The 12,157-nt window shown below is 41.6% G+C and overlaps 1 protein-coding gene across 1 annotated transcript in view; it reads left to right on the top strand.

Annotated features, from left to right (window-relative positions):
- Positions 1–246: 246 nt before the first annotated feature.
- LOC111656358 (protein unc-13 homolog A-like) overlaps positions 247–12,157 on the top strand; it is a gene marked incomplete at its 5' end in the record, with an annotated part of 40,742 nt that continues 28,831 nt past the window's right edge. The window contains 16 exons of the mRNA XM_023408048.2: positions 247–1,133; positions 1,613–1,706; positions 2,849–2,895; positions 3,065–3,143; positions 4,804–4,809; positions 5,110–5,184; positions 5,282–5,501; positions 6,604–6,831; positions 7,098–7,239; positions 7,694–7,863; positions 8,021–8,136; positions 9,219–9,382; positions 9,500–9,653; positions 9,847–9,915; positions 10,264–10,353; positions 10,630–10,764. Of these exons, the coding sequence (XP_023263816.2) occupies positions 247–1,133; positions 1,613–1,706; positions 2,849–2,895; positions 3,065–3,143; positions 4,804–4,809; positions 5,110–5,184; positions 5,282–5,501; positions 6,604–6,831; positions 7,098–7,239; positions 7,694–7,863; positions 8,021–8,136; positions 9,219–9,382; positions 9,500–9,653; positions 9,847–9,915; positions 10,264–10,353; positions 10,630–10,764 (2,676 nt within the window). The remainder of the gene's footprint in view (positions 1,134–1,612; positions 1,707–2,848; positions 2,896–3,064; positions 3,144–4,803; positions 4,810–5,109; positions 5,185–5,281; positions 5,502–6,603; positions 6,832–7,097; positions 7,240–7,693; positions 7,864–8,020; positions 8,137–9,218; positions 9,383–9,499; positions 9,654–9,846; positions 9,916–10,263; positions 10,354–10,629; positions 10,765–12,157) is intronic.

Below are 12,157 nucleotides of genomic sequence, written 5' to 3'. Positions count from 1 at the left end.
TAACCTTCCCCATTACTAAAAAGCTGATTCCTCTTACAGTTACATAGATGCATCACTAGTCTGATCCCCTGCTCTAAGTTTCCTGATTGGTTGGTTTAAAGTCACTCCTCTTTTCCTATTGGTTAGCTGTCTCCCTCCCTGGCCCCAACACAAGTTCCTTAAGTGTCACTGTGACAACTAAACTCCTTATGATACAACTCTGGGAACTCCCTTAGTTTACTTTCAAACCTGTGTGAGTGTGTCTGACATGTCTCTGCATCTCCCCCTCCCTTTAGTCCCACAGACAGTCGCTACGCCTCATCAGGCGAGTTGAGTCGAGGCAGCTCTCAGCTCAGTGAGGAGTTTGTTCCTGAGGACGGCGAGAGCTTGCGAGGTTCGGAGTTCTATGATGAAAACGATTCCTACCACTCCTGCCACTCCTCGGTCAGCTATAGCAAAGAGGATTCCCCAGGCTGGGATGGCGAAGACCCCCAAGGCGTCTACAGTGACGAGGGAGGCTACCTCAAAGACGGAGGGGAGGAGGGGGCGCTGTATGATGAAGACGAGGGAGACATTTACGGGGAGGAAGGAGAGTACAACTATGAAGATGAGGAAGAGATGCCATATGAGGAAGATGAAGATATGTATCCGCTTGATGGCACGCTCAGTGAAGACCAGGAACCACCCTACACCCCCACACCCACAAGCACTGCCCCTACCCTGATGCCGGCCTCTGATGGTCTGTCCACCACCAGGCCACCGCTGGAGAAGCAGCCATCATTGCATCAGCATCAGCAGCAGCAGCAGCAGCAGCAGCAGCAGCAGCAGCAGCAGCAACAACAGCAGCACCCGGCCCCTGATCAGCTCCAGCCCCCAGCCACAGCTCCTGGTCTCCTTCCAGTCTCACAGGACGACACGTTACCCCCTTTCAGTTCAGAATCCACCAAACCTACCTTTGCACTTGCACAGCCAGATATGTCTACCACCACTACATCCACCTCTACAACTATATCACAGGTTCCAGCTCCAGAATCCAAGCCCCCGGAGGCTGAGCCCAAATCTGAGGAGGAACCTCTACCCACCGAGAAGCCTCCAGCCGCAGAAAGCATCCCTCCAGCTCCCGAAGAGAAAACGGAGGAGCCTCCTGTTCCAAGGTGAACACTGCTCTTACCCCGACAGCTTCATACAGGAAAAAAATCTCAAATAAGCTCCCACACACTGTCGTCACTGAGATAGCAACATTTCTGCAAAGGGTTTTATCGTGGCTCTTGATTCAAGTAACAATAAGCACATACAGTATATACATAGAGATTGAACCAGCAGCATTTTAATGAAATACCCAATAAAAGTAAAAAAAAAAAAGATCTGCATTTTTTTAATCATAATGTTTTCTTCAAATGTTACTTTTGCTTGAGACTTCAAAGAAGACACAGGTACATCATCCAGTTAAAGAGCTACTCAATGGAGTTTCCCATTATTATAAAAAAAATAAAAGAATAATTATCAAAAATATTATTCTATGACAGTTGTCTCCATAATCACTGTACTTTAAGTAAATTAGCTAATTGAGCACACACATACACATATATTAATAACTATAAAAACGTTCTTCCTTCTTCAATCATTCCTGTAGCTTTCCAAAGAGAGAACTCATGGAACCTGGTCCTGCCAGAGCCAAAGCCAACTGGCTTCGACTTTTCAGCAGAGTGCGACTGCAGCTGCAAGAGGTACAGCCTTTGTGTGTGTGTGTGTGTGTGTGTGTGTGTGTGTGTGTGTGTGTGTGTTTCTCCGTGTATCTTTGTACACATATGTGTGCATTTGCATCCGTTCATGCCAGATGAATGCCTGTGCTCATTACAGTGGGTAATACAGTATGTTTTCTCTGTTGTTGCTCAGCTTTGATTCATAAGTCTACTATTTGAGCTCACTGACTTGTTGCATCAGCCCCTGCATGTCCTACTGTTACTGTGATTTTTTTTCCAGCTTATTGTTGACTGGTCCACCATTTTTCCCAGCGTTTGGTTATTGCTGTGGATTACACTGTATTGTCTTGTGTTTATTTGATAGTTTCTGTTTACCCCTTGTATTGTTTTGCCATTTCATTATTTTCTTTTCAGTTGTTTGCCATCCTCGTAGCGATTTGCATGTAGTCCATTCTGATTACCCATGGCTGGAGCAGACTCTCAGGTGGGTGTGGCTAATAGTGTGTTAATCAGTCTAATTTATGTTGTATGTATCCTGTACAGCTCATAGACAATTTATGGAGAGCCAAGCAACACATAGGAAGCTGCTGTAAGCCTGTTAAGTGTCATTTTCAAAGTCAGACGTTTCTACCAATCATGACTATTTCTGCACCTCGGTGTGACGTGAGCATCAGCGCTGTTTTGTTCTCTGAACAGGCAGGCAGACAAAGAACGTGTCTTTCTATAATAGAGCAGATAGAATTAGAAGAATGATTACATGGATAGCCATCTGGCTGTAATCTACTTTTACTATGATCCTCAAACACAGAGAAGCCACTGCTGATGTCAGTAGTCACCACACGCACTAAGAAAGACACAACTCAGCTGTAACACTTTCCTCATTTCCCCTTTTTCTTTCTATCTCCCACTTGTACCACTGTTGTATTATTCATTTGTGAATTCTGGGAACACTTTCAGTTATGGTGGCAACAGCTACTAGTGAAACTCGCCATGAAATATTGCTTTTTTCCAAGGAACACCATGCAATATCTCTTGATTTTGTTTTTCTCAGTATAACGGACAAAATAAGTACAGTACTATGAAATGCTAGGCTTCCCATTTTTCCAGCCACAGCTCTAACGGCACCCTGCTCGCCTTTCTTTCTCATCTCATGTCTCTCTCCACAGGCCCGAGGAGAAAGTGTCGGCATCGCCTCTCTGCTTTTATCAGCAGGGTAAGTAACCATGACGCTGTTATTACTACGGTCATTGAAAATCTATAACTTACCAACCCAAAGCCAAGCCCATGGCCTTAATGTCTAATTGAGTTGTCGTGTCCAGGTTCAACTGTAGCTACAAAAATAAGGGTTGCTGAATCCTGTTATGTGCATGTTTTGTCTCCAGAATGGGTGGCGCTCTGTATAGCATTGACAGCATGCCAGACCTCAGGAAGAGGAAAGCTATGCCTCTGGTCAGAGATCTGGTGAGTTTCTGCACTAATCTCTTTATATTCCCTGACTAAAGTGTCTCACATCTGCCTGGTCCATCTATCACTCAGCTCAGCAGTCAGCGCACTTAGTTACTGTAAATACTCCTGTTCTGTTTATCTTGACTCTCTGCTTTCTTTTTGTTTGTTTTATCTTTTTTTTGTTCTTTTTTAATTTCTCCTACGCTTTCCTTTTCTTCCTCTTTGTCTTTGAGCCCATTGCACTGCGTCTACTGTGCCTACAGATGATACATTTCCCTGCTGTTACAGCATGACAGGGCAAGCCGAATGGCTGAGAGGCCACTGGCAAGGCCAGAGTTTTCCACTGACTGACATTGATGTCTGCTAGATGCTGTCATATAACAGACCTTTTCACAACCTTACCCTGCCATCGTCCACATTCCTGCTTGACACTGGCTCATTAGTGACACAACTGTGAAAAATATAAATCCACTAGAGAAACCTGTATCTCATGTACAAGTCACTTTGTTTGACTGTCTAATCATCATTATAAATTTTCTACCTTTGTTAAAATGACAGGAGGCTCAAATTCTACTAGCAAGTACATGTAGATACACATTAAGCGCAGGATATGGATAGAAGCACACAGCATCTGTGCCATATTTTTCTTTTCAGAAAGACAAATGACAGAAAACCTTAAAATACGCTTGTTTTCTTTCGTACTGAAAGTTTGAAGAGAAGATTGTTACCATTCTCGTACCTGCCCATTCAATATATGAAGCTACATCCAGCAGCTGGTTAGCTGAGCTTAGCATAAAGACTGGAAGCAGGGTAAAGCAACTAGCTTGGCTAACTCGCCATAAAACTGCAATTTTTTTATGTTGTTTTTTTTGTATAAATTAAACAAATGAAATATCAAGAATAATTAGTGAATTTTAGAGGTACTGGTAGGTGGATTTTATTACCTGCAGACATCACCAGGCTAGGTGTTACCCCCTGTTTGTGCTAACCTAAGCTAACTTGCTGTAGCCTCATATTTACCGCACAGATTTGAGAGTGGCTTCAATCTCCTCATCTAACTCCTGGCAAGAAAACAAATAAGCATTTTCCCCAAAATGTCAAACTACTGATTTATTACAGAAATAGGCTAACAGAGGGTAGCCTGGAAAAAAGGGCAGCTATTTGGCTTTTTATATCTACTGCCAGATAAAGCTCAGTGTGCTGTTTTCATAAACATCCCAGATCCAAGCGTTACCACACATTACCTTGGATGACTGTCTTCATTAATAAATCCTGCTGTCATGCAGTTACAGCCACTACGCACTGACAGACAGTTACAAGCAGGTGCACTTATATTTCTCTCCCTCTCTATCCCACAGACACACACTCACAACATGTCAGTGTCTCAGGTAATTGATCACACCGGCTGGGGTCCTGAGCAGCGATCACAGGCTATTTCATTCACATATCAGATATTCAAGTCTTGTTGCAGCTGTGGGTGCCTCGCCCTGCAAGTCTCCACATCTGACTGTAGATTCTTGTTTAATCACAAAGACTTCAGCAGATGCAGAATAAATGCTTCAGTTTCTCAACACCTCTTTTGCATCTTTTATTCTGTGGAAATTCCTTCCTCTTTCTTGCCTTTTTCTAATATTAAATCTCCCTTTTTCCCCCCACCTTCATTTCATTGCTACAGGCTATGGTGAGTAACACTGAAACAATTTGCTCTAGAAACACACTTGATTATTGACTATTATGAGGGTATACTAATTTTCTAGTCTCACCAGCAAGTTGATCACTTTAAAAAAAAAAGAAAAAGGAAGCACTTTAAATTCTTCAGCTGTCACCTCCAGCTTGTTGTAACTATTCAGGAAAACATTGCCAGACTGTATTAATACACATTGTCTCATAGGTTGCACTGAGATTTGTCTCGATAAAAAGAAAAATAAGATATTAAAGTGGGAGCTGACAGAAATGACCCTGTCTCCCTCCTGTCACTCAGTCTTTGGTTCAGAACTCCAGGAAAGCCGGTATCACCTCGGCCCTGACGTCCAGCACCCTGCATAATGAAGAACTGGTCAGTGCTCACTCTATTACATCGAAATATTTCACAACACGCCTAAAGGCTTTTTAACTCTTCTGACCCTGCACTTTTCTCCTCCGTACCCCTGTAGAAGAGTCACGTCTATAAGAAGACCCTTCAGGCCCTCATATACCCCATCTCCTGCACCACCCCGCATAATTTTGAGGTGTGGACCGCCACCACGCCCACTTACTGCTACGAGTGTGAGGGGCTGCTGTGGGGTATTGCTCGCCAGGGCATGCGCTGTACCGAGTGTGGAGTCAAATGCCACGAAAAGTGCCAAGATCTACTTAATGCTGACTGTCTGCAAAGTAAGAGAAATGTTGGAAAACATTATCCCCATTTTATCCCTGTAAAATTATTGTTTTTATTTCCTGTTTTGTTTATTTTGGTCAATTTATGCATTGTTAAAAGGAGATGCCGGCACTCACACTTGAAAAGTCTTGTATTTCAATATGGGGCAAACAACGAACCCTGATGATAGTTTATAGCTGAAATGCCTTCGTCGTTTGCCCCATATTAAAACACAAGACTATTCAAGTGTGAATCCCAGAATTCATTGTTAAAAGGAGTAGTCTGACATTTTGGGAAATATAGCTTATTTACATTCTTGCCAAGAGTTAGTTGAGCAGATTGACACCACTGGCATGTCTGTATTATAAATATGTTGCTGGAGCCGACAGGTGGTTAGCTTAGCTTAGCATAAAGATGCCCAAAGTTAAAATTATTTGTTATGCTTTGGTTTTTTTTATGCAGATTAAAGAATTGAGATATAACGTGTTAATTATTAAACTTTGTTGGTTTTGTGTTACATGTGAACAGACCCAGCCCAACTCTTTCCCACAGTTCCCAGTCTTTATGCCAAGCTAAACTAACAGACTTCATATGAAAAATATTTAAGAGCCAAATAACCATTTGCTGACTTTGTTTTAGACGTCTGCATCAGTGCTGCTTTTTTTATTAATAAGAGTAAACTATCTGGTCCATCTATTTTCCCTTATCTGTATTTGTCAGGTGCCAACCTCATCTTCCTTCTCCTCTCACTCCTACTTTCGTATTTTCCTTGTTTTCTTGAGAGGATATTAAAAGCCATTTATCTTTTGTTGTCATCCACCTCTCTTTTCCATCTCTCTTTTCCACAGCATTTTATAGCTCTGCAAATGTGTCCGCTTCTCATTCAGGAAATATAACCAAGTTTGTCATCACCTCCACAGTCTTCTTCTCTGCTCTGAATTAAATTTCCCATTTTCAAATTGCTTTCTTATAAGTTACAGAATGCTATGCTCCAGGCAATAATCTTCTCTGTCATAATTAATAACTGAATAGGAACTAAAAACCATAGGTTTCTCATTGCAAATCATTTCTATAGGCCTTTATATATCTGATCCTTTTCTTAATTGTTCCACTAACCAGGGGCAGCAGAGAAGAGCTCCAAGCATGGTGCGGAGGATCGAACCCAGAACATCATCATGGTTCTTAAGGACCGCATGAAGATCCGCGAGAGGAACAAACCAGAGATCTTTGAACTCATTCAGGAAGTGTTCACTGTCCCCAAATCCACTCATGTCACCCATATGAAGCAGATCAAACAGAGCGTGCTCGATGGCACCTCTAAATGGTCGGCCAAGATCAGCATCACAGGTAAGAGGGGAGTACAGTACAGTAGCTTTGAAGTGAGCTGGCCAACACGGTCAACATCAAAGTCAGAGGAGCCAACACATGTCAGGTGTTTGTGTCTATGAAAAGAGACAAGCTAACATTTGCATGAAGAGAGCACAGGTGGCATTTGTGGGGCAATAGAGCAGAAGGTCAAATGAGTTAAGAAGTATCTGTTTGCATCCAAACACACACACACTCACACACACTCACAGAGTGGCTGAGCTTGGCCTTTTTTCCCCTCTGTCTAGTGTTGTGTGCCCAGGGTCTCCAAGCCAAGGATAAAACTGGTTCCAGTGATCCTTACGTCACCGTCCAGGTGGGAAAGACCAAAAAGAGGACAAAGACCATCTACGGGAATCTCAACCCTGTATGGGAGGAGACGTTTAATTTGTGAGTCGAGACCTCTTGGAAAAAAAATATGTGTGAACTTTGTGGTAGTTAGGGTTTCAATGATTATTTTCTTTAACAGTTAATATGTTGGTCATTTTTTTCCACTTAATCAAGCCCCAGGTGACGTCTCTAAATTGCTTGTTTTGGCCAAAAGAACAGTTAAAAAGATATTTCATTTACAATTATATAAAACAGGGAGGCTTGATGAATGACTTAAATAATTGATCACTTATCTGTGTTGTTGATTAAACCTTTCAGCTCTAGTGGTTCCAGTGTCACAGATATACATTTTTATCTGCTTTCTGTTGGTAAACTATAATCAATGCAGATTTGTTTATGGCTAGATTTTGTGTCTACAGTTTCATATTTAATAAGTCAAGATAGTAATCCATCTGCTCTTCTTGGCCAACTGTCAAGGTAACGTGTGGCTGATTCTCTGCTTCTGTCTATGTAGTGAGTGTCACAACTCCTCAGATCGCATCAAGGTGCGTGTGTGGGATGAGGACGATGACATTAAGTCTCGTGTGAAGCAGAAGTTCAAGCGGGAGTCAGACGACTTCCTCGGTCAAACCATCATCGAGGTCCGCACTTTGAGTGGAGAGATGGACGTCTGGTACAATCTCGGTCAGTTGAATTTAAAGTTCACGTCACTTCTGCTGCACTAATCCAATAATCAGCTGTCCTGACCTTGCAGTTATATGACTCATTAACTTCTCCTTGAGTTTTTTTTTTAGCAGTGAGTTTGGTAACTGTGTTGCTGTCTGTCTTGTGCTCTTCACAGACAAGCGTACAGACAAATCAGCTGTGTCTGGAGCTATCCGCATGCACATTAATGTAGAGATCAAAGGAGAGGAGACGGTCGCCCCATATCACGTTCAGTACACCTGTTTGCATGAAGTAAGCTCAGTGTGTGTGTTAGTATGTTTGAAAATAAATCTCTTGAGTTGTATTTAAAATACTGATGTGCATTTTGTGAGATTGTATATTTTTACTCCAATGCTAATTCTGGGGGAATATTGTAATTCTTCACTACATTCATCTATAAGACTATTTTTTGCAGAATGAAAAGAAAGAACCTGCATATACATATACATGTAAAACTTTGAACTACAACTTTTCCCTCTGAAAGGTGCTGTTCTTTTACTTTAGATACTTAAATTCATTTTTACTGCTGATACTTATTCCTGTGCTTTTACATAAAGGTCCACTCTGCAGTAGTGTGCAGTGGTCAGTTCATTGTTGGTGAAACAATATGCACAACACTATGCATGCCATGTCTTTGAGGCCCTATGATCTCTATATGAACCTGTACACAAGCAGATTGGGCATTTAAATAAAACATATGAATTTATATTACTGTTTCAGCCCTTTGTGTGTGTGTGTGTGTGTGTGTGTGTGTGTGTGCCTGCGTGTATCTCTGTGCCAAGTCGCCCTAATGAGCCATGCCAAACAGGTTCATTTACTTGACTGATGTTCGCTTCCATAAAGGATTCATTCCAAATTAAACTTAAGTTAATACTCTGTGAAGTTTGCTTAGCTCTGAGGTAAAGACCTCTTTCAACAGCTAAGACATCAGACACATTTCAAGTCTGCGTCGCTGTGTGCGGAGAACTTCGCTGATTGACTGTAGACCAATCACAGCCTTGTATGAAATCATTACTCTGCCCATTACTCAGCAGAGCACATTAGCTGAACCTTAACCGACAAATGACCACTGTTATTGCTGCAGATAAGTGGCCATAAACCACAAAGCCAACTCAAGATGTTTTACAGCAGCATAACGCTTTATGGCTGAGTAGCCATTACAGCACCTTGTGTTGGCCTCATAATTTAGTTTAATGGCTAATTTAACTAGCTCAGCCATTTAAAGTTAAACAGGTTAAGAGGTTGAAATCTGCTTTGTTATTGTACAGAGAAATGTATCTTCTATACATCTCCTTCAATTCTTTCCCTAACTCTTTCACATTTCCTCTCTGTAGAACCTCTTCCACTATGTGACAGACATCCAGAACAACGGTGTGGTGAAGATCCCTGATGCTAAAGGGGATGATGCATGGAAGGTTTACTTCGAGGAGACTCCTCAGGAGATTGTGGATGAGTTTGCCATGCGTTATGGAGTGGAGTCCATCTACCAGGCAATGACGTATGTTCCTGTCAGAACCCGGTGGTTTGCATGCAACATTGGTTGTTTTCATGCGTCGAGCTCTCTGTACGCTGTTAGTATCCAGTTTTTGCTTACATGTCTTTCCCTCGTTTGCAGCCACTTTGCCTGCCTGTCATCTAAGTACATGTGCCCAGGTGTGCCTGCAGTAATGAGCACCCTGCTGGCTAACATCAATGCCTACTACGCCCACACCACCCAGGCAACTAACAACGTCTCTGCCTCTGACCGCTTTGCTGCCTCTAACTTCGGGGTGAGTCACTGCATGAACATTTAACAGAAACAGGAAATTCAACAGGTGTCACAGTTCTCAAATTTATCCAAAAACCACAATACCATAATTCTTGTGTTGACTAAACACTTATTTTTCATGATGCTAAATTTCTGTATTTTGTGTTTCTGTATAATGTTAAAATCTGTTATTATATATGTTGTAATACCCACAGAAAGAGCGATTTGTCAAGCTTCTAGATCAGCTGCACAACTCTCTGAGGATCGACCTGTCCATGTACCGAGTAAGATATATCTCCATCTCACTGTTTATACCTACGTGTTTATCTTCTGTAATATCTGCAATGCTTCTCTTCCTTGTGATATCTCTCTCTTTGTGAGAAACGGTAAAACAAAGCAGCTGGATGTGTTAATTAGAATGACAGCTCCTCTGTAACATGCATAGACACATTCATCAAACAATGCACACTCACACAGTAACAAGTGTAAGGGTTCGATGGCAGTGGAAATTTTGCGACTGTGCTGGATCTTGTCCATGGACAAAGAAAACACACTGGACAAAGATGGATGTGATATCATCTGTTGCTGCTGGTTCACTGTTTTTTGGGTTTTTTTTTTTTGTGTGACTGTAGAACAATTTCCCAGCCAGCAGTCCTGAAAGGCTACAGGACCTCAAGTCCACAGTGGACCTCCTCACCAGTATCACCTTCTTCAGAATGAAGGTACAGTCCCTTATTCTTCCACCTTCCTTCAGAGACATTTTGGTTGTCTACTCTATTCCATTAACTCAGCCTACCTATAAGACTATTATTGGTGTTCAAAGTGTTCATTTTAAAATTAACCTAGAATTGAATTTCAAGGAAGAATCCTATCTTCTTTGTCTTTGTCACAGAGACCACCATGAACACAATTCTGAAGTGCAATAATCTGGTGAATTAATGAGTCAGTGACTTGTCTAGTTGAACTGTCTCTCACTCTCGCTTTCTCTGTGTGTTCAGGTCCAAGAACTTCAGTCTCCACCCAGAGCCAGTCAGGTGGTGAAAGATTGTGTCAAAGCCTGTCTCAACTCCACCTACGAGTACATCTTTAATAACTGTCATGAGCTCTACAGCCGCGAGTATCAGACAGACCCGGTAAGAAGCAGAAACAAACTGGATGTCTGTGTGGGTGTGAGTGAAAGTCTCTTTCTCTCTCTCTCTCTCTCTCTCTCTCTCTCTCTCTCTCTCTCTCTGAAATATATGATCAAAAAGACAAGGCAGATTTTTAGGGAGCTCAGTATATTTTCATATGTTCTATTGGTTTTCCCTCAGACTGACATCACATTGTTTGTTTTTTTCCCCAAGTAAATATTACATTTTATTTTGGTGTGAGTGTGTGTCAAATACTCTGTATTTGACTTTTATTTTGGTAAATACAACTTGGCACTTAGCACTTTAGTAAAGACGATACCATAGCAATATGTGTTGCTCTGTCTTTACCTCTGATTGTTGGCAGAACCAACCCAGTCTGTTTTCTCTGGGTTGCCAGGTTTGTCTATGGAGCACTTTTAATGGCCAGTTTGTAGTCACTCTGTCTACATATAGTTAATTACTTTGTTAATTTCTGGTAGCTCTGATGTGGTGCCTAGATCAGCTGCCACCCTGTATTGTCAGCTCGGTGCTAGATATCATTGGAATTAACTTTTTTGTTGCAAATGTCCAAAGATTAGTGTACTTTTACTTTTCTTTGGCCTGTATTTGGTTGACTTTCTCAGAAGAAACAAACAGGATAAATCAGTGTCTAACTCCAAACTCACAGAAAGAGTTGACTTAGTAATTGTTTCAAACTTGGCCAGGAGTTTTCTTCATGAACTCTTATAAGTTGAGGTGTCCTTGATTGGTCCTTGACTAATCACATTGCTTGGCTAAAATATTACTTGTACTAAAGGATTTTTGAATAAGACCACCCTCTTTGCTTGATTTCTGCAGTGGCTTCAGTGATGTGTAAAATGCATTGTGACTCTGGTGTGTGTGCATGTGTGTACTTTGTGTCTGTGTGAGGAGTGTCCCCATCATCCTCTCAGTCTGAGTGGACCAGGCTCTTCCCTCCATCAGTCCTGCACCAGATTTCAACAGGGATTTCTAGAACTTGCTTTGAGTCCTCATTAAAGCACCAGCCCCATTCAGACTCTCTGGTGAATTTCAAATAAGCATTTTTTCCTTTGAATAAAACATTTCATCCTGAGGGACGTTGCTATATTTTGTTGAAATCTCTGCAAGATCATTCTTCACTCGTCAACCCCTGCAGGGCTCGGCTTAGGTTTTTTTTCTTCCTGCACATCTTCAGCTATTTCAAAGAAGTCATCCAGACAGTTGACATTCGGAGTCTGTTTAAAGCTGTTTGAACAGCAAATGTTGAATATGTATGAGAAGTTGAATTAACAACACAGTCAAGAATTTCCTTCAAAAAATTCTCTCTGTCTCCGACAATAAAAAATAACATTAGTAAAATCACATTGAGAGTAGTGAATGGTCACACAATTTCAGG

This window comes from Seriola lalandi, unplaced genomic scaffold, assembly GCF_002814215.2.
Source record: "Seriola lalandi dorsalis isolate HSWRI2012SDOR001 ecotype SW California unplaced genomic scaffold, Sedor1 jcf7180002054353, whole genome shotgun sequence".
In the NCBI taxonomy this organism is placed as follows: Eukaryota; Metazoa; Chordata; class Actinopteri; order Carangiformes; family Carangidae; genus Seriola; species Seriola lalandi.
The sequence above is the reverse complement of the archived record's forward strand: the minus strand, read 5'-3'. Positions and strand labels throughout refer to the sequence as shown.